The sequence below is a fragment of the Gymnogyps californianus genome, chromosome 23 (assembly GCF_018139145.2).
Source record: "Gymnogyps californianus isolate 813 chromosome 23, ASM1813914v2, whole genome shotgun sequence".
NCBI classification, from domain to species: domain Eukaryota; kingdom Metazoa; phylum Chordata; class Aves; order Accipitriformes; family Cathartidae; genus Gymnogyps; species Gymnogyps californianus.
The window spans coordinates 852,898-877,056 of NC_059493.1; the positions used below are offsets into that span (position 1 = coordinate 852,898).

The 24,159-nt window shown below is 43.9% G+C and overlaps 1 protein-coding gene across 6 annotated transcripts in view; it reads right to left on the bottom strand.

Annotated features, from left to right (window-relative positions):
- The window catches only part of AAK1 (AP2 associated kinase 1), an 85,826-nt gene that overhangs the window by 38,953 nt on the left and 22,714 nt on the right, over window positions 1-24,159 (bottom strand). For 4 of the 6 annotated variants that reach the window (XM_050910369.1, XM_050910366.1, XM_050910368.1 and 1 more), the window contains exons 2-12: window positions 20,449-20,567; window positions 18,236-18,344; window positions 15,862-16,004; window positions 10,422-10,543; window positions 8,854-8,935; window positions 6,727-6,859; window positions 5,576-5,679; window positions 4,472-4,551; window positions 2,822-2,976; window positions 2,409-2,689; window positions 1,368-1,583 (exon numbers count right to left, since the gene is read on the bottom strand). In XM_050910369.1, the coding sequence (XP_050766326.1) occupies window positions 1,368-1,583; window positions 2,409-2,689; window positions 2,822-2,976; window positions 4,472-4,551; window positions 5,576-5,679; window positions 6,727-6,859; window positions 8,854-8,935; window positions 10,422-10,543; window positions 15,862-16,004; window positions 18,236-18,344; window positions 20,449-20,567 (1,544 nt within the window). Of the gene's footprint in view, window positions 1-1,367; window positions 1,629-2,408; window positions 2,690-2,821; window positions 2,977-4,471; window positions 4,552-5,575; window positions 5,680-6,726; window positions 6,860-8,853; window positions 8,936-10,421; window positions 10,544-15,861; window positions 16,005-18,235; window positions 18,345-20,448; window positions 20,568-24,159 lie in introns of all 6 variants that reach the window. The other 2 variants (XM_050910371.1, XM_050910370.1) reach the window with 1 other exon arrangement.

Genomic DNA, 24,159 nt, shown 5'->3' on the forward strand with positions numbered 1-24,159 from the left:
AATCTCCCACCAATTTCAATAAACTGACTTGCCCCAGGTCATTCAGCAAAACAATAACAAGACCAGGAACACAACAGCTCCAAGCTTGTCACCTACCCTAACAACCAGCTTAGTGCTGAAAATTGATATAAAAGCAAAGGGGACAAATATAACAGAGCCTTGAGACACATCAGAGAATAAACCAAACAATGCTTCTCCAGCAATGCTCAGGTCACCGGCTTATGGAGTTTATTAGTCAAATTAATTCCTGATGTCACTTCAAAGGAAGCATGCTCAAGAGATGAATGAGGTCCTGAAAAACTGGCAACTCATGAGCAAGCAAGCACAAACTGACCCTTAGTTTGGACTCAAAACTGTGTACCTGAAGTGGTTTGTTATCAGATACTGTTTGCTTAGCACACGTGCAACCCGGTACAGCAAAATAATGGGCAGCTTCCTCTTGCCTGGTGCCTGCACGTGCTTTCTTTCCAACTCGCAACTAGAGTCAGGGACATCCCTTTGCGCTCCCAAACCCAAGCAAGAGCAGAGGGGATTGCGCAGGAAGGAAAGTAAAAGGCACAGCTTCCTCCCACATGTACTGCAGAGACACTTTGGCAACGGGGATCCTGCCCTCTGGCACAGCTCCCCTGCCTTTAACACTGCGGACAGCTGGCTATTTCCCTCTTGCAGACAGCCATATTTTCCATTAAGTAAAGAGCATTTATTTTGGACATACGTTCAGATGATTAGTAAAGTGGATGATTTATTTATTTATTTTTAGATACGGTGCTTTGAAAAGTCTCCTTTCCATAGTAATCATTAAAGAAAAAAAGTTATCCCAATGCCAGAAACAACCAGGAAGGCTGCTTGCACCTTCCTCTGCATCAGAGCCCTGAATACAAGACGGAAGTTTTCCAAATAAGCAGCAACATAAAGTAGTTCTGCTGCCAGGTGCCCATCCTGATGCATTAAGTACAAATAATTTTTAAAGGAGTTTATCACATGTCTTCTAAGGCAACGTGACACGGGAGGGATAGCGAGAAGCTGCATTAAGCAGCTACTTATATCTTCTCATCTGCTTTCTACTCGTCATCTACTCATCTTCTTTCCATGGACTCAGAGCACAACTCCAGAGTCCAGCAACCTGCTGGAAAGAGCAGTCCAAACAATTGCACATGCCTCTGAGGCAGCAAGGTTAGTGCTGACATCTGCGACTCAGTAATAATCAACTAGGGGCCAGCAGGCCCTAGAGCACCGATTACCTGGGCTCTGTGGGTCCGAAAAGCCAGCCGCCCTGCTGGGGTGTTCCCAGCACACAGGACCTGGCAGAAGAGCACTTGCCAGTACTCCAAATCCCGCTGCCCCACTCCTTCCCGCAAGGCTCTTACCACTTGCTCCTGCGGCGGCGCTGGCTGGGCCGCACTTTGCTGGGCCTGGGGTGGCGGCGGCACTGGGGCTTGTTGCTTTTGCTGAACCGCTGCTACTGCTGTCTTCTGCTGCATTGCTGCCTGCTGGGCCATCATCTGCTGCTGCTGTTGCTGCTGCTGGTAATAGTTCTGCATCAGCTGCTGCTGTGCTGGCGCTCCTTGCTGCATCACTGGGAACTGGGAAATAACCGGTCGTTGAGCTGCTTGTTGCGTGGCTGGGAACTGGGGTACCACCACCAGCGCTCGGGGCCAGCCACGGGAGCGGTTACAGCCACTGCAAGTGGCAAAGCAGTAACAGGCTGCGATGGCTTGGAGACCATCTGCAAAGGAGCAGTGGAAAACGGCCTTCTGGTCTAACGTTAGATCCTTTCTGTGTTACACGTGCCCATACGGGGCTCCCATGGCACAGACTGTCCTGTGGTCCCAAACTCCCTTCTCCATTTTTATCAATTCTAAATCTTTCCCCAATATAGGAAGATTCACTGTCCCTTTGCTTCCACTGTTTAATATGCTTTAGCAGAGATTTGTGCTGCTATAAACACCTCAGTTAAGCATGCAAGTCTGTGATCTAGACACAGCCCGTCTAACACATCATGTGTTCACAGGCCTCCTTATCACCGCAGTCTACCACAAAAACAGACCTGAATCTTACCGTTGAAAAGGCATGCCAGGCTTCTTGTATCACGAAGAGAGCAGAAGAGAAATTGTACCCCTCTGCTCATCAGCTGAGCATTGACCTCAAGACCCTGAAACACTTGGAGCTGTAAAATCTTAACCAGCACTGCTTAGTTTTGTTGTGTACAAACATAAAATATCTCAAGGCCTTCCACACTGACAGTTAAAAATGCCAGCCTTGCGTAGCAAAAAATCTTGCTACAGAACTGGAGACGCTTTGGAAAATGCCTAAAAACTGCACCTATCCCCCCAAAAAAACAGGGGACTTGCCATAAATGCAAAGATACGGCCTTACAGGCCTCTAGCACAGTAAGCATGCACACCTACCTGCTGAGCTTGCATCATCTGCTGCTGCTGGTAATAAGCAGCCTGTTGCTGCTGCTGCTGCTGCTGCAGAAGCTGCTGCTTCAAGAAAAGCTGCTGCTGATGCTGAGGTGTGGCTTGTGGCTGAGTAGAAGGGACCTGGGGCTGCGCCTGCGAGGCCTGCTGCGGAGCCGGTGCCTGCTTGGCTTGTGGCTGTGCCGGAGTCTGTTGAGGTGCTGCTTTTTGCTGGGGGACGCTTGCAGGGAGTGAAGGCTGACCACTGCCCAAGGCAGCAGGTCCTGCCACTGGTAGGAAAAAAAAAAACAAACAAAAAACCCCAACCAAACAAAAGACAGATCCATTAGATCAACGTGCACCACATCCCTATGGTACACAGTGCCCGGCAGGAAGGCACCGCGCAGGGTACATCGTTTCACCTTGTGGCTGAATGGCTGCTTGAGCCGTGGGTCTCTTCCTAGGCGTCAGGGCTGGCTGAATGGGTAAAATTCCAGGGTTGGGTTGTGTCTGTCCTGCTTTAGGTCTCTGGCGGGGCGCTATGGAAGTTTCTGTCGTAGGGATGGGATCTGTCAGCCTACAAAATAAGGTAAGGAATAAAAGGAAGAGCAGTAAGAGCACAGTCTTTGTTAGCCTGATAGTTGGTGCATGCAACACACAGTACGTGTTTAAAAACTCATCCATGCTTTAGCAGTATGTGACGGATAAAGGTGAAACACTTGTGGGCATCCAGACACACGCGTCGACTCTTTCCAGAAAACTGCAAGCACAGTAAAACTTAACGGATGCATTCACAACAATTAACCCAACACTACCATTTTGACTTCTCTGCCAATTGCGGCATCTTCTCCTGCTGGACAGCTGGAACTTGTCAAAATCACTCAACTCATTCAAATATTCGCTACAACATATTGTTTAAATCCACTTAGAGTTCTGGATGAGCAGATGAAGGACATAACAAATTAGCTTAAAAGCAGCTGGTACCTTTGGGCAGAGTTGTCTAAATTGCCATCTTTAGAAGTACCTTAACTTCAGTACATCTACCCCACAATCAGGTCATTTGACCTCTTCTGATTTCTGCTCAATATTTACTGAGCTCCAAAAATGCATAGCAACAGAGCCAAGCAGCCAGACACCACCCTGCCCTTCTGTGGATACATTTGCTTGTTAGATATCAAGTTGTTCTACTAATGTGAGAGTAACTGCACTCAATTATAAAAACAAACAAAGCAGACTCCTGGGACTGACAGACAGGAGAAGAAACGCCCTATTTCAGAGTCTGAAGAAAACTGCTGCTTTTGGAGTGCCCACTGCTGTACTGCTCACTTTGCAGTAAAATAAGGTACAAGTTTTGTCCAACAGAATTTACAAGTCTCAATTACAGTATCATAAGCAGAGCAAGCAGGAGAGGGGAAAAACCACAGCAGTACAGTGGTGTCCCCACTAATGGGGCTCTTCAGATGGAGACTGCTTGGGCTTTCATGCCCCCCCCTCCAGAAGAAATTATAGGACTCTTGCAGAAATCACAGCAATTTCATACAGTAATTACTGGGTCAGGTTATCATCTGCCGAGGGTCAAACTCAAACAGCAACAGTCCCCGATGCGGTTCCTCAGCAGACTCGCGTTCTTTGGGCCAATTCCAGGCCCGCTGCAGGCCAGCTGCAGTCTTTCTCCTGACTTTGCTCTCAGGTACTCTGGGTACTGCCTCCGGATGGATGACACACTAGATTCATCTAAGTGCCTGAACTTCAAGTGCTGCTGTCAAGCAATGTCTTCAGTACAAAAAGCCTAGCTGTTGAGTCATGCTGAGTATCACCCAAGTCCCACCCCCACCCCCCCCATGCAGAAAAATTTCCCCTAATATCTGCATTTTCTGCCTTTCAGATCAATGAGATCAATAGATATTTATGTTGTTGAAGCAGAAGCCTCAGGACTGCAGTGTTTGTCTCCACGTATAAACACAAGCCCACAAGGAAGCAGCTAAATATACCAAGCATCCTTCCTAATAAACAGCAGAAAGACAACAGACAATAAAAAGAGAGAGGGCTGAGCATAATGCAGATGTGGTTACCTGGCCTTTGGTTGACTCTTCTTTGCAGCAGCTTCACTTGCTTTAACCGGGTCTGGGAGTTTAGCGGGGATTGGAGAGTTCTGCAGATCCCAAAAACACCCAATTTTGTATTTTGAGGGCAGAAAACAGGAGTCAGAAATAATTTGCAAAAGCATCGCAATGAAGCGGGGAGATTGGGGGATGCCCAAAGCAATTATTCCTCATGCTGGACACAGGACAAACCCCTCAATGTTAACGTCATGAGAAGACAGTAGTTTGGGAGAGTCTTTACAACAGAAAAATACGGTTCAGCTTTTTGACCATTTACTACATGGGGAATCTGAAGACAAAGCTTCATAGCACAACTTGGGTATTTTTAAAAGACAACCTGGGGACAATAGCAGCAATACTTATTAATACTGCTATAAAAAAATACAGGCATAAGAGTACCAAAACCACGTCCTATTCATAAAGACCATAAATAACCACCTGAACATGGGGGGGGGTTGGGGGGGGAACAGGCTGCTGCTTACCTGGAAACAACAAAATAAAATGTCATGTCACAGATGTCCGTAACACCATAAGAAAATTCTTGTCAACTCTATTTTTCAACTAAGTCTATAAAGATACACTAAGCAGGGGCAGCTGGTTGTGTAAGGTCTGATGTAGTTCAAATGCAAGTTGGCTAGTCCCAGCCAGATGACAGACACAAAACTGCTATGTTTAAAACCAACTGCAGCACAAATTACACACGCTATGATGAATGTGCCTGGAAATCAAATCGGTTTCACAAGCATGGCCTAATTTTCCATGTTCGCATGCACAAGATCTCTTGGTTGGCCTCACACTGGTAACTGGGTGAGGAGGTAAATCAGGGACAAACACAAAAACAACATATGAAACAAAACCCTGATTCCAGCCCCCACCCACCAAAAAAACCAAACCCAAACAGCGCTGCTAATTACAAAAAAAAAAAAAAAAAAAACACCACAAAAACAAAAACCCTCCTAATTACAGAACTGGGGAACAACCAACAGAATACAGCAGAATGCTCAATATTCAGCAATTGCCACCCCCAGCCTCCTCCCACAAAGCCCTACATCAGTCCACTCCTTTGCTACGCACCTGGACATTCTGGACTGGGCATTCCTTCTTTGCCAATTTGAATGCAAAGTAGGAGACCTGATAAATATCAGGTCTCTTATCAGGGTCTGGCTCAAGCATGTACCCTTTAAAAGACAGAGATGCTAATATCAGAGCAATAGAACAGACAGATGCACGTGAGCCATTTGTGGCAGAGCTACATTTGGTATAACCAGCTGCTAACAGGGTGCCCTGCCTCTTTCAAAGCATCTGGTCGGTGGGCAGCGGGGCTGAGCGGATCATCAGGGTCAGAGAGAAAGGGGCAAGACAGACAGTCAGGATGGACTAGGAGGTATTTCCCAATACAGCTACGAACAATTTGTAGCTGCTATCGAAGGCCCTAGGGCGAGGAGGGGAAACGCAGCCTGCCTGGTCAGGGAATAGCATTGGTTTCAACTTCTGCATTTCCAGGTGAACCCACAGGAAGAGAGCTTGATCCAACCCCGCTGTGTCCGTGGGGCAGGAAGATAGGCCAGCCACATATACCACTGCACGTATGCTACCACATAAGCAAAGAAAATACCAGGCTGCTCTGCAAACACATCCAACTCTGTGTTAGTCAAGATTGTGGCTGGGGGGGGAAGAAAAAAAAATTTAAAAAAAAATCAACTGCTGTGCTGAAAACAAGAGAGCTGCCCCAGCTTTGCCAAGAGTAGTGCATTGTACCCTTAATCACACATTCACTCTAGTCAGTGGGTTATTTATAAATCATTTCAGTTCTGTTTCTCAATTCACAGAAGATGAATTCTCATCGCTAGTCTAAGTCACTGTGGCTCTTTTCAGTTCCTTATCCAAATAGATTTATTACTGAAGAAATACGTTTCTGCATAAATAGGCTTATTGTGCAAGTTTCTGTAGGACTCTTAAACCAAATGGTTGTCTGTTTTCCTGCCTTTCCACAAAGTTCACTACAGCCTAGCCAAATAGAAATCTCTTCGTCATAATTTCTTTCAAAGAGTTATCTCCTAAGCTACTAAAAGATCACTTTATCCACCCCTGTGTGCAAGCAAGTCTCTTAAAAGAAGAGAAACACCAACTGTTTTACTGGAGGAGCAGGGAATATAGGAACAAAACACCTCTGCTATTTTTTTAGTTCTGCAGAAGTAGATTATACCACTGTCAGAGACACTCACGGATGAGGCAGTGCATGTCTTGCGAGTGCCGAGAATTATCTGGAATGGTGAAATTGCCATCACAGATTGCCACCTGGCTCTCCCCAAATGGCAAGGTGAAGTAACACAGCTTGTACAGCAAACAGCCAAGGGCCTGAAGAGAGAGAACAGAGCAAAGGATTTGACAAACTGAAGCAAAGCAGGGAACGGTACAATTCAAATACCATTGTAGGTAACAGGGAAAGTGCTCTAGCTTGTTCTACTGTAGGGGTCCTGCACGACGTCAGGCCTACATTTTAACATCCCTCTGATCAACTTAAAAACAAGCACAGTTATATGGGAAGATAAATACATGAAGAGCTCTCCCCTCACTAGGCTGAGATACTGTAATCTGAGGGATCGCGTGAGTATCATCACACCCCCCCCACAGCTCCACATAGTGTAACCCTTCATGTCACTAAACAGGCAAAGCCTGTTTCTGCCACATACTGGGAGGAAAACGCAAAGTAATAGCAAAAACAAATGGTAACCATCATCCTTAATACATTTATTCTGACAAAGAAAAATCCAAACTGTTTCCAAGCTTAAGTTCAAACAACCTTTCAACCATTACAAATATGTACCAGGGAGAGATATACAGATAAGTCTGCAGGCTGCTGGGTTATATCACCGTTCCATCTATTTCTGTGCTGCTTTTGACAGCAAGAACCACCACCTATTTCAAAAGAAAACACAAGTTTTGCACAAAGGGCTAATTATGAAACACTCCCACCATCTCAGAGGGGAGAGGGGAAAAACATTTCCTAATCCTAAGCAACTCATCATCACCTTGTATCTTTTGTCATAGGATTTCACAATTAAATTGCACTCTAGTTTAAAATAACCTCAATGAGACTTAAGGAAAGGGAGGTTACAAGCAGGACAAGCACTGCAACAGGCCTTGAAGTCGAGGCCCCACTGTGCACACCACCACGCACTTGTTTGGAAACACTCAGCAGGTCACTAGAACAGAATTCCTTCCATGCCAGAAGAGGAGAGCCGTTCAAGAGCCTTTGGGTCTCCGCCTTTCCACATTATCACAGGAAGGAGCGCAAATCCTAGGTTCTCCTCTGGCTGCCTTTGAGGCCCTGACAATCTTTTCACGCTGTTACAGCTGTGACCTTCCCTCTCTGGGTCTGTAACACCAAGGCGAGTGACGCGGCACTGGTACGGGGTCCAGTTCTACAAACCTCCTGCTGAACTCAGCGGTGCAAGAGCCCCCCAGGAGCTGCTGCATTCCTGACTCCGAGCTGAGCTCACAGAGAGGACAGAGGACTCTTCCCAGCAGATGTCATGCCAGCAGTTTTCCCTCTTATATATGCAGATGCAGAGCTATTGAGGATACATTAAAACTCTCCTTATACTGCTTCTGCCTTGTTACTTCTTAGCTCAGGGCTTCAGAAACCATACAAACATGCGCTGAATTAGCGTTTTAAACACATCCCATTTGCTGAATTGCCACTACACTACAAGCAGCACAGACTTTTTTCCATCTCTGTCCCAACTAAAGGGAAGGTTTCCATCCTTCATCAGGTTAGCCAGTAATGGATTACACCACAGTTGCATTTTGCTTTCCAGATGAAAAGCACGGCAAGATTGCACTGGTCATTAGAAAAAGCAGTGCAAAAGCTTGGTCTTTGGCCAGGTTTGACAACTCAGACCTGTGTTACACTGTCCAGGGTAAGCACACTATTGCTCCTGGGGGAAGGTCTGTTTTCTCAGGTTTTTTTACTAAGTTCTGACCAGTAACCTTGATTTCACATGCTTGCAACCCAACCCAGGCACAAGAAGTCACAATACTCTGAATTTTCTGTTTTAACTCTTAAGATACAAAATCAGATTTGCACTGTTCAACCCTGGAATTTCATACATCTCTAAATTAAAACCACATGGGAGGTAGCACGCAAAGAAGCACGCATGTTTTATCCACAAACCACCCTGCTCAGCAGTAACTCGTCAGAAACGTCAAGCAGAGGAACTCTTTATTCACAAACTGTCCAGTCTCTTACGACAACTAGGTTAGCCCCAGCCAGACAGCTACCCTGTCATTATGGTAATGAAAGCAAGCTGCAGTCTGGTTGTATGATGTTAAGCGGTTTTCATACGTACCCATATGTCTGCTTTTGTAGTAATAAGTTTGCCACTATACAGGTTGACCATTTCTGGTGCTCTATAGGACAACGTAGTGTACCTGTAGCAGAAAGGTCTATCGGTGAGTTCGAAATGGATATTAAATGCATTTCCACTACGTCACATTTCCAAATAGTTCAAAACTCACTCTTTCCCTCTTCATTTTAGGGAAAGGGTTACTAAAGAAGACAATCTATTGGAAAATCTTTTAACAGCAGCATCTGCTACGTACCTCTAACAATAAAATACTAACCCTTGCAAACTGCCCTGTGAAACCAAAGCAGTAACTAAGATCCTTGCTAAAGCAAGCAAGTTACTCACAAAACAGTACAGTCATTTTAAGAACTAGAACCGAAATATTCAAGGATTCAGAGTATTAACAAGGTCAGTCGTCAAATGTCCTCTGCAATGTCCTCACTGCTGGGGCTTTGGCCAACTGTATTACAAAGATCGTAACCGGATACGTGGCTGCTAATAAATAGACTTCCATACCAGGACTCCTGCTCAGAGTCATTGTAAACAAGGGAAAGGTTATTTCATATCTCAAACTATAGCTAGAATCTGTCTCATTTTAACAAATCACTACAAATGGAAAAGCTGGAAACTGTGCCACAGTTTAAGAGACTCTTACAATAAGATTTCCTATCGGTAGGTCTAGAATTTCTGCTGTGGCACCTTGCATGCTATCTACCTTGATCACAAGAAAGCATTGCTAAAGGCAAAGTTTTTGTAGGCATGTTAATAAGTGTACAAATAGGGCATTCCAAAAGGACTGCAAAGCCAGACGAGGAGCACTCTAAAAACTTCAGTCAAACAAGTCTAGGAAATCCATGCAGGTGTAATTGAATCCTAACAAAAAGGAGGCACTTGCACACATTTCTAACATGCTGTTTTCTAGCCAGAATATTGTATTAACAGAACTGGAAAATTCGCAGCAGTGATGGTGTTAAAACTAAAGCAAGACCAAGGACCTGGAGGACTGCTCCATTCCTGATCTAGGTCCTACTGTCCTGCCAGCTAAGCTCCCTTTTTAAAAGCATCAAGGCGCACCTAGTTGCTACCGCTATAGCTGGTCAGGCACGGGGCAAGAGAAGGAGCCAGATTAAAACACCTCAAGGTCCTTACATTTTCTATGAAGAGCTGAGGAGTTAGGCCATGCGTTCCCTTAGTCACTGCAAGGATTTATGTTGAGTGGCTCATGGAGGACAGCGATTTTGTCATCTGCTGTACTGCAGTTCAAAGAAGCCAAGACAGATGAAGGACAGAGACAGACTGACCCCATGCATAGCAGAACATGTTACTACCTCGTCAAGGTGGGCAACTTCTCTGCATTAGTATGCTCAGTCTTTCAGGTCCAAAGCAATTACATCAAGCTCAATTTCTCGTTCACCTTCCCCCAGGCACTTATTTACCTGCAGCAGACACTTCTATGCAGCAGCATCCAATCTGCTGCAACAGGCCTGAGTAAAATTTAGTCCCCGTACAAGAAAAAAAATTACCCTTCAAATACAAACTATGTCCGAGTTGAAAAGGAAAAGCACACTTACTTTTTGATCTCCTCCTCTACCGCATTCACCCCTTCTGTTTGAGGGTTCTGGAACTTGTTAGTAGCACTTCCAAAGTCACACAGGACGTAGTGGCCACGATCGTGCAGCAGGATGTTTTCAACCTACGAGCATCACAGACAAATACAGAATCGCTCAGACAAAGAAACATTCCTTTTCTTTAGATGAGCCAGGGTTTTTAGTGCCTGAAGACACATCAGACACATCTGACATAAAAGCATAACATGACAGCAAAGAAAATAGGCATCAAAACTCTGTCACATCTCCTAAAATAGCAGTCAAATCGTGGCAGCACAGTTGTAACGCTGCCTTCCACCCTGCCACCTCTCCTTTCTCCTTTTGCAAGCACATCACCTTGCCTCTACTAAGACTACTATGTGCTTCAGGACAAGAACTGTGTCCCGGTGTGTTTAGTGCTCAACTTCCCTGAGCTACTATGAGCGACAGTCTGGCATCTGAATTTGGGACAGCTAATACAAGCTGTCCACAACTTTATAAAGGGCTATAACTCCTCGCTGTCTAGTGGGGCAGAGAGGAGGCAAACGGATGACAGCACACACACTTCCATACTTTATGAAATTATAATACATCTCCAGTTCTTTGCCTGCATTTCACCTGTCACTTCGGGTCTCATTCAAAACAAACCTCAGCTTATGCTCACACTTTACTGGCTTGTTATCAGAATGTGTTGGGTACCCCATACTCCCTAAACAGTGGTTGTATCAGCAGAGCTTCCTCCAGGCTGCTGAGAAGATGACCCCCTGCTTTTAAATATTATTTGGTAGCTTGAATCAGACAACTGAAACAAATGCTGAAACAAACACCTGGGATAGCTGAAAAAAAAAAGAATAAATAAAATCAGCAGAGTCACTGCCTTTCCCCTAAATACTCACACTTAATCATGCAGTAACAAAAATCTAGCTTGCACCCACCTAAGAAAGCTGTCTAAATGTTTCAATACCGACCTAAGATGTGGAAAAACCCGGGTTCGGTTCTTTGCTTTGGCAGAGCATCCCCGTATTCCAGTTCCTCGTCTGTACAGTGACATTAACAGCATGTTCTCTCAAGGGAACGCACACAATTTTTAACGTATTTATGTTCAATCAATGTCAAATGCTCAGATACAACAACGAGATAAAACATACTGCTCATATATTTCAAAAAAATCACCACATAAGTGTTCCCTAACAAAAATCTTTTGGAAGTAGACCTCTCCATCAAGGATGATCTTTACAAGAAGGAAAGAAAAAGAAGTAGTCAGCATTTTAAGCATCAGAAAATGCAGCCAAATTAGAGCAGCTGAGGGGGGAAATGCTGGCTTGAAACCAAGGGTTAAACACCACCCCTTCCCCCCTCTGCTCTCCATCTGCTTTGAATAAAGCATTGCACACAGATGTTCTCCCCAGCAGATCAACACTGACAGTGTTATTCCCTATTTCCTGCAAATACTCATCAAACATTTCCAGAAGAATCCTTCCACTTTATCTGGCTGAGAAGTCTGACGTGACTTCTCACTGAAACATCCTGCAAGCTTTATTAAACATCAGCACTGGACTATCCAGCAACCAGGCTTGTCCAGTAACTTCCAGAAAGAAAGAAAAAAAAAAAAAACAAACCAGCAAAACAAAGTACCTGAATTACTGCTACTGACTGCCAGGCCAGAGAAAACTGTCTTTTTAAAAGAGTGTGGAGGTGCCTTCTTCCAGTCAAACACTCAAAGCTCCAATCCAGTTTTCAGCACTGCTGAGCCCTTACAACTCCAGCTGCAGTCTTTGACATGCCCAACACTTACAACGCCAGATTTAAACCCCAAACAAAAACCTTTAAGGGAAAATATGAGTTGCCTTAAGTTTTGTTAGTTACAGAATGTAGCTAGCTTCTGTCTTTACTCTCTGAAACAAATGCCTTTTTTTTATTAAAGCCTTAAGTGGTAAAAACACTGCGCAGACACAGATTGGCGAGGGATAAGGAATAAGGCTTTAACTAGCAAAATCAACACACATTATCCTGTCGTGAGACCAATGGCTTCTGAGGCCGGTATTTCTAAGTTCAGGTAGCGATTTGGGATGGATGCACGACCAAGGTACCCTTTCTGACTGCTTTCCAGCACCTTCAGGTCTCTTTAGAGATGTTTCAACTTCCCTTCCTCCCCTGGCACCATTCATTATTCTGAAAGCTTCTGAAAGCTGATTTAGTATTTCGTAGCAAAGAAACAAATGCAACGTGACTTCGAAGAGCACTAACTGATTTTGGTACAGGCGTATTCTTAACATGGTCAATACAAGGGTTTACCATTAGAGGACTGAACAATTCTACATATTACACTCTGAACACAGATCCATCCACACAAATTCCAGGGAAAGGCTTGTTGGTGGCATCAGGGCAAGACCTGGCATTACAAACAAGGGTGATGGAACAAGGCACAGAGAGAACAGCAGCACAGCGTGACTGTCTTATCACACCACAGAAGTGCAACACTGGAAGGACTCCTGCCAAAATGAAAGCAGAACAAACTAAATCCTTAACATGAGAGCACAACCTTCTGGTTATTTCAGAAAGTAGGGAAAGGAAAGGAGAAAGATGTTTTGATCAACAGCATCCTCTGGGTTGACTGACACAGTATTTTGCTGTATCCTGCTGTGTGTCTACTACAAGAAAAGTCAGCTGCTCCAGTCATCTACTCCTGGAACCAGATAGGTTCAGACTAGCAGAAGCATCACAGGTAGAAGTGGGAGACCTCTCACTGCAGAAAGCTCCAAGCTGTCGAAATCAAAGCTGGCTCTAAGCTGGTGCTTTGAACAACACATGTTACAGGATGTGAGACTGGAAAGACAAGGTTAAGTATAAAACAAGTTATGCAAACAACTGCCACTAGGTATAGGGTAGTTGTGTAAATTGTTATCATCGGCCCTAGATAGATTTTCCCCTCCCTCCACCTCACTAAACCCTACTCCTCTGGGGTCTGACAATTATAGTTTCTCTGCATAGATTCCAACTTGGAAGCAGAGACTTCACCGCTAGGGTAATATAACAGATAGCCAGAAGAAGGTTTGGCCATTCGTTCTTCGCTGTTAAAAGGCCTAACCTAAAGATATAGAAAGTGTTCTTACCCCAGAGAGAGGAGAACAAGAATAAACTTTTTAGGGAATGCCCTGCAGCAGCAATGGCCTATGAACCCTGAGGGTGAGGAAAATATCTGCAAGAACAAGCAAAAGTAACCATGCAAGGCAAGCCTGCTGCCAGTAGGCTTACGCTGCCTCTACAGGGGTAGAGGCGGCACATGAGGGGCTTCCTAATTTTCAGGAAAAAGCAGCAGCAATATATGCCTGTTTTTGTGGCAGTCAGTCAAAGCACATGAAACTAAACATCAGACCCTGTACAGCACATCACGCAGCTGTAAGCACACAGGGACAGACTGACACAGCACCTGAGAGTTAACCATCAGATCAGGAAGGAAAACCTTAACAAACACACACAGGGATGACACTATCTTTTTCGTGGCCTCTATTAGCAGTGAGATGTCCGCTGTTGCCTATAGGCACGCTGCTTAAAGGTGCTGTTGTCCCCAGCTGTTGGTCACTTCCCACCAGTTGGAGACGGTGCCAACAGGAGGTTGTTCTGCTTCAGGCAAAGCCTGTTGGGTTAATTCAAAATCACAGCCACAGGCCGCTGAAACTGATCCAGCTGCGTTTGTCTGAAAAGGCTTAAAGACTATTCACACAATCCCTTCTGCTGGCAGAGCTCTCTGGGCAGGAACCTCCAGCATCAGAGCAACATCAAAGAGCTGGAAGGCAAAAAAAGCCTCCGATCCCCACGCAGCTGTCTGCAAAGTCAACATCTGCTGACTCTTCAACAGGGTCACGTTCACCCCAGCAAAACATCTACCCAAAGGATGCCTTTCCTTACACTCAGAACTTTTGTACAGAACTTCTCTGGCCCTTAGTCCCTCTTGGAATTGCAGCTTCCCCTTGGCATTATTAAATTTGGACTCAAATAAAGTCAAAACATATCTAAATCATTAATTCTGTGTTAGTACTTAGATCCCAATTGTGACTGGAGCTCCAGAGGTCATCACAACAGAAATAATATAATATTCAACTGGGAAACATGTCTCAAAGCAGAGAAGAGCCAACTCTCTGACCTTGGGCACAGCTTACCAACCAAGAGCCAAGCCTTGCAAAAACTTTATTGATCTAAGCACAAGCACACAGTAGTGGGCTGGACATCAGATCTTAACCGTCCATTTCAGTTGCAACTCAGTGTAGAAAGTAACGCTCAAGATCAACTCACTAATCCATCACAGATGTCCCAGAATTTATTCACATGCCACACAACATGCTCTTTATTAAAAACCCCAGGGATTCACCAAAAAGGTAACAGCAGGGGTTAATACCAACTGGAGAGGTCCCTGTTCCTAAGCCTCATCCTCTCACCCCAGTTCTTCTTGCCTATACAAACGCCTGCGAGATGCCCACAGACCTTAACAGCTTTAAATCCAGGCCTCAAATTTCTAAGACTCCACCCGTTTCACTCTAGAAAAACAGATGTCAGACTTGTTTCATATATTCAAACTGACTGAGCAGTGGAGTCACAGTCATTTGAAACATGCTAAAGCATACCAAACCCTGAGGATTTTTTTCCCCTGTGCTACCTGGCTCTCGTTGGCACACGTGGCATCTTTTGCTCCTATAAAACAAGAGCCAGCGGCACAAAAACATCTGTTGAGGGCTCTGAAAACAGAACCTGACCCACCAAGCACATCTGAATTTCAAATGTACACAGGAGCCACCTCCTTGACTGAATATATTATTCAGGCATTTTACGAGCTAGTTGAGAGGAAAGGGAATGTCTTTTTGTTTGTTTGTTTGATTATAGGCATGGGATTTTTCAAAAGCTCTCCCCGCTGGCCTAGCTCTGTTCCCAGCTAAGCACACAGAGTTTTACAATGCACTTTCGTGGTCAACAGAGAGTTAGAGGCCAGTTTCAAAAGCTTCTAACGACTCCTGCCCCAAGGCCAACATCTCTGGAGGGATCCTTTTAATGTGGGTCCAGGAAACAAACTTACAGCATGCTTTTTGTGAACTACCTTATAACATCAATAGTGTTTCAGGTGGTAGAAAGTCACCGTGAATAATTCATCAGATACGTTCTGGCACATCTCCTGTGCAAAAGAGAATTATTCACAAACATTTGTGTTTTTGAAGTAGATCTATAGGTGGTAAACATATGGTAAGCAGCAATGAGAGGCTCATTTCTTTTTTTATCTTCCAATAGAGAGAGGTATTTATGCCCACTTTTCCTCATTACTAACAACAGAAACACAGTACGCGTATTCAAAGCCTGTCTGCCAGGCGTAGGCAGCAGACAGACACGTTAAGGAGGATGCACACTCCCCATTGCATTACTGGAGTCCACAACTCACCTTCAAATCCCTGTGGATTATTGGCGTTTTACACTGATGCAACCTGGCTACTGCTTCGCAGGTGTCGCAGAAGATCTGCAGGACCTCATTCTCCGTGAACCCCGTCTGCAGGCGTTGGTTCATGAGGTTCACCACTTGACCTCCTGAGGAGAAACAAACACCATGAATGAGAGCAGGTATGCAAACTGAGGTCCGGCCTGGTCTAAGCCCCAGTCCTACTAGACCTAACCGGTCTTAGTCTGCTCCCCATCAAACCGCGGCCGTACAGTCAGCGCACAAGAAGTTCATGAGTTCAAATTCAAAATTTGCACCAAGCCTTCCCCAGAGGCTTTTTGCAATCCGCTTACTCATCTTGTTTCATTCTCATTTCCTCGTGTAAATCCCAGCGAGTTTTGCATACCTGCCGGCAAGCGCTACATCTCATCTTGTCTTCGAACAATGCTTCGAGAGCAGCAAGTCAGCTTTAAGGCCCACATTCACCTAGCTGTGTTAACACTCAAATGTAACTCTGACTAAGCTGCATCTTTTCCTTTCTTCTTCAAAATAAGACTTTTTTTGTCAGACTAGAGGAATAAAAGGCTGAATTTGGGGCACCCACAGTCCACAAAATAGTTTGCCACATGTAAGCAAGAGGAGGGAGAAAGGGAGACACTCAAAAAACCCATACACTACTAAGTGGCTTGGCTAAAGTCATAGACTGGCAAAAAAAATTAAAAAACCATCTGTAACAAGGGAAACTCCAGACAAACAAAAGCAAGGTTTCATGAACGAGTCCTGAGTTTGCCTCAACTTTGAGGTTTTGCTGCTGTCAAGGCCTTTCCAAAACATTCCACACAGAGGTTCCTCCCCCCTCAAAACACCTTTCTGAACCTTTGGCAAAGCAAAACTGTATCAATTCGCATCACAAGTGTCGGAAAACTTTGTTTTCATGGTACAAAAGAAAAGCTCAGCTTAATACATAGTACAGCTGTGAACATTTCGCAGTCAAAGTGAGTGCGGTTCTGCACACAAAGACACACTGATTTGGTTTGGAAACCGTTTGACACAAAAGGAAAGTAACAAGGGAAAAATCCAACGTATAACAGCAATTCCTGTGCTTCAGTCTGAATGTTGGAGACAGAGGCAGGCATGTGCCGAGCAGAGCACCTGGCAAAAGCAAGCCACGTGAGAAATACCACCTTGTAGCTCACCTCCTTTCAAATGGAAGGAAACACCTTAGAAAGACGGATTTTTACTTCATCAGCCCAAGAAAGACAGATTTTTACTTCACCAGCCCAAAGTTTGGCACAGAAGGGAGGCTAATGCAGCTGGAGGGAGTGCATTCTGAATTGCTATCGGTTTGCACTTCCCTCCACAGTGGGGTCTGCCACATGGAGCTGAGTATGGATTTACTAGCACTGCCAGGCTAGTTCTTACAACACTCCTTGCGATATTTCGGTTTAAGCTTACAGAGAGCTTACATAATGACTCCTTCAGCAAAACTACACATGAGGTTCTTCCCTTTACCAGCAAACAAACCCAATGCAAGTTAGTCAAGATTCCTGCATCGAAACGAAGCAGCAAAGAGGGCACAGAAGAACAGAAAGCTGTACCGTACATGTTTAAAGGCATTTTAGCATCTAGTTGTTCTTGCTACAATGCACCTGACTTCAGTTAAAAGCCAAACAGTCCCAAGAATACCTATTTCCATCAGCTGCCACCATCCAAAACAGCCACAGACTTCTGAAGTCACCTGGCCACAACATTATTTTTGCTTAACACTATTCCTGCGAGAGGCATTTGAGCACAGCACATGCGTCATTTTCCAAACACCACATCCTAGCCACAGGAGATCAAAGCTTTGGGACAGCTGGAAAAGACTGGAAGAGCCTGTTTGGCTAGAGACAGCCAACCAAAAAGGTCAGAGGTAAAAGGAATACTTTTTGGCTTCACATTATCCATTTCATGCTTCTTCCAGAACAATCCTAAGTCAGGCTGAAGTGGAAAAAAGCTTGCAATATGACAAAGTGAAGAAGAATTTCATTCCACAGCCTGGCAGCTTTAGAAGAGCCACCGCTTGTGTGGACCAGCCTACAGAAAACAGCAATATATATTTAAGGGCTCTCCTTCACAACAGAAAGGACCTAGGACCACCCTGGGCAGGGGCAAAGGTGGTACCAATCCCATTAACAGAGTCAACATAGCCTCACATATCATCCACTTCTCCACCCCTAGTTTTGGCTTTGCTTTGTTCAGAACAGTTCCTTGGTAGCCAAGAAAGGGCCAGGCCTAGGAACAGGTTTGGTTTTTTTAAAGGAAGATGTTGTGCAAGTTTCCTGTAAGCACTGAAAAGGGACAAATCTACTAATGAACAACACGTTGAGCTCATACTCACCTCGACAGAAGTCCATTAGTATCAGCACTTCCCACACGTCACCGCTGCTTACTGAGTTTATACTGGAATCAATGTATCCAACAATGTTCTTGTGGCCAGATAGATCCCGCTGTAAGATAAATAAATTCCAAGCATAAACCAGCCATATAGAGAGCGAGCAACATTTTAATCTGGTTCCTCTACACTGCACAGCTTTCCTAGCTCTTCTGCTGTGTAGGCGCAAGCTTCTGTCACCTTGGATTAATCGGCATGCAAAACTTGAACAAATCTGAGGTCTGTCTCTACCTGTTTTCCTCCCAGAAGGATTTGAGACAAACAGCAGAGAAACAGCCAGCCTGACGAACTAACTTGTCCAGGGATCGGTCCCGATTTTTGCATGTTCCCTCAGATGGCCCAGGCCAAGCCACCTGGAGCTGCTCCTCCTTTACGTAGAGGGGAGAACAAAGCAGATGTTTTGTGGTGGCCACGCACAGTACATGTTGTGCTTACTTTTCTCATCTCCTTCCACTCTTCTGCTGACAAACAACATCTCAAATCTTTGCATGCTCAAAAAAAACCCACTAAGGTAATAAAATAAATTTTAACTTTGCTTTTAGAAGTACCTTATTTTAAGTAACTCAACGGATTAAAGCACAAGTTCTCATATCAATGACTTATCCGTGACACATGCTAAACCTGCAGGGAAAAATCATTCCTTTGGGACTGCCAGCTTCACACACACTCCCAGGTGTGATAGCCAGTCCAGTTCAATGTTCAGCCTCACCAGTAAAAAAAAAAAAAAAAAAAAAAAAAAAAATCAACATTCTGCTGGCCACCTTCTGCTGTCATGCTGTAGGGTTACAAAAAGTGCAGTTAAGTTTACTTCTTTATTGCACAAAAGCTAGGAAAGAAGAAAATATGTCCTTTTAGTGACGTATTGGTTCTCCAGGCCAAAGATTAGTGCTCATGGTAAGATTCAGTACAGGAGCAGGCAGACCTGCTAAGTAAGAAGGATACTTCGCCCTCACTTTCCAGGTTAGCCACACATTGCAAAGAGGCACCAAAGACATGGAAACAACAGAAAGCACCAGCAAGTAAAATTCAAGTCAACAAGCTTTGTGAGCACAGCTAAAACCTTTGATGTAAGATCTAATCTCAACTTTTCCCGTGTAGCATTAGCTATGGTGATGACAAAGCATGCCCAACAGCTTCATGGCACTATCGCACAAACTCCAGAAGTTATCTTTAAAGGTATTAACCTAATTAAAAGCTACTTCAAAAAACACACCCAGAATTGCTACAGGTAAGAGCTTCTGATACGAAGATCATCTATCCCAAACCTATACCTCGTGTTGTAAATTAGCAGAACGGGGGTTTTATATTTCCTTCCCCACCTCACAGTTGCTCTAAGTGTTCATCAATATCTTTGATTACAACTTCAAAAGTGGCACTTTCCATGTTTACCAGGCTCCAAACAAGACTAAGTAAATCTATTTGGACCATCTCAATTTCTTCTTTGTTTAGAGACGCTAAGTTTAAAACAGCTATTAAAAACAGCTATCCTATCATATAACTCCTTGTATCCAATAATCTAGAGAAACATCCCAGTGCTTATTATAAACGCTTCCCTGTTTCAAAAGCCCAGCCAGTAACTACCCCACAAATACTGTTTTTAATCTATCGACCTCACCAATACAGAGAGAGCCTTCATCCCAACCCAAAAGATTAGAAGCTGTTGTGATACAAATTCATCTCCGGATGGAGGTCTTCCATTCATCCAAACCGTCTGATTTGAGTTCAGACGGTTACATCAGAATCACCAGCCTCTTCTGATGAGGTCTAAAAGGCTTAAGACTTTAGCCCTGAACTGAAGATTGTTAGACTCTGAAGTCTAACATCCCCCAACGACGCTCACCTCTTCAGCTCTTCCCTTTCCCATTAAGTCGTGCGGTTGACATAGGAGTTTTTTCCTCCCCTCATTTTCCTGAGATTCCCTCTGCTTTTTCAGCTCCCATGTTTTTCTTGTCCGCTGAAACTATTTACATTTTAAATAATTCAATACGAGATTTTCACATAGTCGTATAAGTCCAGGCGTTAGGTCTTTCCAAAAGAAAGACAGTTTTGCTAAGAAAACCCACAGTTTGTGACATGATGCTACACAGGTCACAGGCAGAAGGCGACGAGGCGCTCACACCATTCCACTCCCAGTCTGGGGCCCCAAAGTGGTGACTTACCATGATTTGGATTTCTCTTTTGCAGACTTGCAAGTCGTACTCGTTATTGACGTACATCCGCTTCAGGGCACATTTCATCCCATTGTTAGTCCTCACAAGAAACACTATCGCAAATCCACCTGCAGAAGACACAAAATCGTCCTATTCATTAACAAAGAAACCTCTTGGTCCTTGCTTCCAACCCTGTCCCACCTCCATCTGCCTTCAGAGTAGAGTCAGAAGAGGGAGGGCTCTCAGCAGCTACCAACAGAACCGTGGTGGGAGCGCCTCTTACATGTGCTTAGCTCCAGAGCTTCCAACTCTGCCTAGACAGTTATTTCTGGGAACTAAAAGGAATCCAAGGGAGCAAATCTTCAATTAATGGAAGCAAAGTTAACATTTAACATCTCCGTAAAAACAAGCAATTACACCGGTTACTTGTCCTGCCAGACAGTCCTTCATTGCTCCATTAATTTCCATTATGAAAGCTGAAGTATAAACAGCAACATTGCCTTGGACAGAAATCAGAGCTACAGATCATCTACTGAATTACTAAAGGCCTAAACTTAAAAGGCTTCCCAACTTTTGAAGCATCTAAGTTACATTACAAAGCTGATTTGTGCAAGAAGCAGAAGAAACCCATCTCCCACACATGGTTTGATGTTAGTGCTTTTAAAAGAGGACAGAAGAACAAGGCAAAAAACCCAAAAAAACCCCACAATTCATTTTGTGGTCATTGCTATTAGTAAAGTCAGGACCCCCAGGACATACTTGACTTGTTTAGGATGAAAGGCTTTCATCTCTGCTAGCAATGCATCAAAATATATCTGGGTTTTACATTTGTAGTCCTGGACAGAAATAGGAAGCTGATTGAGGATGGAGGTATATAGGCATCAAAGTTTCGCACCTGGCTCCCAGAGATCAGAATGAATCACAACAAAGTCTCGCATGTATCCAGTAGCCAAGAAGTGCTGCACAATGGTAAAAAGGGAAGCACGATGACATTGTCGATGCACAACCTCACAGCGCTTCATTTCCTCTCCGATACCTTACATCACTACACATATTTCTTTTATGCTTAAGGACTTCTAGAGAATCAGCTCAATAGTAAGTTATGATTCGGTGCTGCCGTAGCCTTCAGAAGTCCCACGACGCCAAGAGCTGTAGTTACACACCGTAAAAAGCTAGTCACATCCCAAAGAACTCTCATTGTAAAAGTCTGAGCCCTTTGGTGAATCCCATTCTTTACAAGCTGCCAGAAACCATCAGATCAACAATACATATATAGTTACATTTGACATGTTTGTACATAATTGTTACTAATGGTTATTTAGCACTTAAATGAGTTCCTTCCTATCATGTAAAATGTGACAAGCAAGAAAGTCACAGTTGGATAAATTTAGTGTTAAAATAGGTTGCATTTGACAATGCCAGTCTTGCAACAACTGGTGCTTACAAGCTGTTAACAAATCAAACACCACAGCCAAAAGGCCCACTGAAGCTTTTACTAAAACTGGGATTTATTTTTACTATGAAAAGATTGAAAAAGAGCAAATGACCAGACAACGCTGCTGTGTTCAAAGTATAACCCTCCCCATTTGTTATCAAACAGCTTTTATGGCACCCATTACAGCCCATCTTCCAGAACAACCACAGAAGTTACACTTGAAAATAACATGCCTGTCAGCACCAGAGCCGTTAAACAAAAATCTCTCTTAGCATGCAAAAACCTGAGTTTGACACATCATAGTTTGCCATAGGAACTAGACCAGGTTTTCCAAGGAAGCCCCACTGACTTTTAGGAGCAGAACTAACTGGTAGCAGCCCCAGAGAAGTTGCAAAAAGGTGCAACAGAAAGAAGGGAAAAGAAAAAAAGAAAAAAAAAAAAAGAAAAAAAAGTGTCAAGACTTCAATTAAAGTCTTAAACTATAACCAGGCTGCAAAATGGATATTCAAATTCGGAAAAATGGGACATGGCCCTGGGATACGGCAAGCCATAGAGATGCTGCTCGCTCCTGCCAGAGAGGGTTTTAAAACCCTTGTAGTTCTGGAGGGCCTCATTTCTTCATAGTGCTCAAATTCAGACACAAAAATAACCCCAACTCTCTCCCTTAAGCTGCTTCAAGTTGAGGATCTCAAATTACAAGACATTTTTAAGAACTCCTAAACCCGCAGCGGTAGCCTTATTGTTCTATCCTAGCCACATTTGTCTCATTTCTGGAGAACAAATCTGCACATCCCGCTGTGCTATCTTTAGCCCAAAGGATGTCTACGTTGAAAAAAGCAAGACAGCACTCTACTGATTCCCCCCCCCCTTATAAACCACAATGGAGCCAGTAAGAAATAAGGGACCCATAACCAGCACAACTTCCCCAGTCCCTACTTTCTTAACACATTATGCTTTTTAAAATCATTGGAGAGATCAGGTTTGGACTTATTTTTTTTAATTTCTGTACAATATTTCCACGGACCACAGATAAAATCTAGAGAAAACATTAAACAAACAAAAAACATTTTTCTTTTTTTTTTTTTTTTATTACAGGGTCTCAGTCATCATCAAAACTTTTTGGGAACCTTAAGACTTTTTTTTTCCTCCAAACACGAAAGTCAGAAGTTGTCCATCAGAAGCCTCCCCCTTCAGTTCCCTTCTCACAGCCCCTCCCGCCAGGCCTGGAGGCCAGCAGGATACTGTATCTCTGTTTACAGTGCCACGCTCAGCAGAAAGAAACACGAGCTGAGCAGCAAAAATAGATCAATTAAACTTTAAAATAAAAAAAAGCAGAGCCACTAAATTCAAGGACCACCTTCTTCCAAATCTTTGCTTTAGCAGAAGTGGGACTGGTACCTCTTCAGACCAACTGCTAATGTCTCATTAGCAAAGTTTTGGGCAAGGTACCTTTCCTCTAGTCTGGATCTTGTACTAATTAACAAAGTCACTCCTAGAGCACCCTCGCTAGAATATGTACATCATGCTATTTTGCTTACAAGCAACCAGGGACAACTGGCAAAGAAAAGCGCAGTCTATGCAACAGAGAACATGGCTAAACCGTCCTGAGAGCTCAAAGGAAAGAGAAATTTAGAATCTAAAAAACAAATAAAATAAAAATTAAGTTAGTTAATGCTTTCTGATACAGGACTGCAACATCAAAACATAGGGACCCGAGAGAAACGTGGCCTGGAGCATCTTCCAAATGGAGCAGCGAGAGACAAATGTGTCAGGTGGAGCCGCATCCAAGGAAAAGGAAGCCTGCAACATTTGCAGAGTTGTCACAGTACTTACACAAGTCGTAGGAAAATTACATCCTCGTGTCCTTCTCTCCCTTACCTTTAACTCCTGCAAACTTAGGAGTTAGTTTGCTGACGACACCGCACATGGAAGCTGTGCAAAATCATTTCACTTATTTTGCCTGCAAATACACCTACCAATTTGGTTACTTTATTATTAAACTCCCACTGACAGCAGATTAAAGCATGACAATTTTGCTACTAGTAAAAGCAGCATGCTTTTCTCCAGAGAAAACAAGTATTGATTTAATCAGGGTACATACAGCAATTGTTACGCAGCAATCTAGAGTAAGCGACTTTGCCATCAGAGAAGCAAAATTTGATGATCCACATCCATTCAAGAGAGGGTGCAAAGTTTTACTTTCTAAACAACTAATACGTCATCTGGTCTGATTGCCTCAGTTAAAACAGACCACAATATTCCTTCCAAACTACAGTTTACTGAGC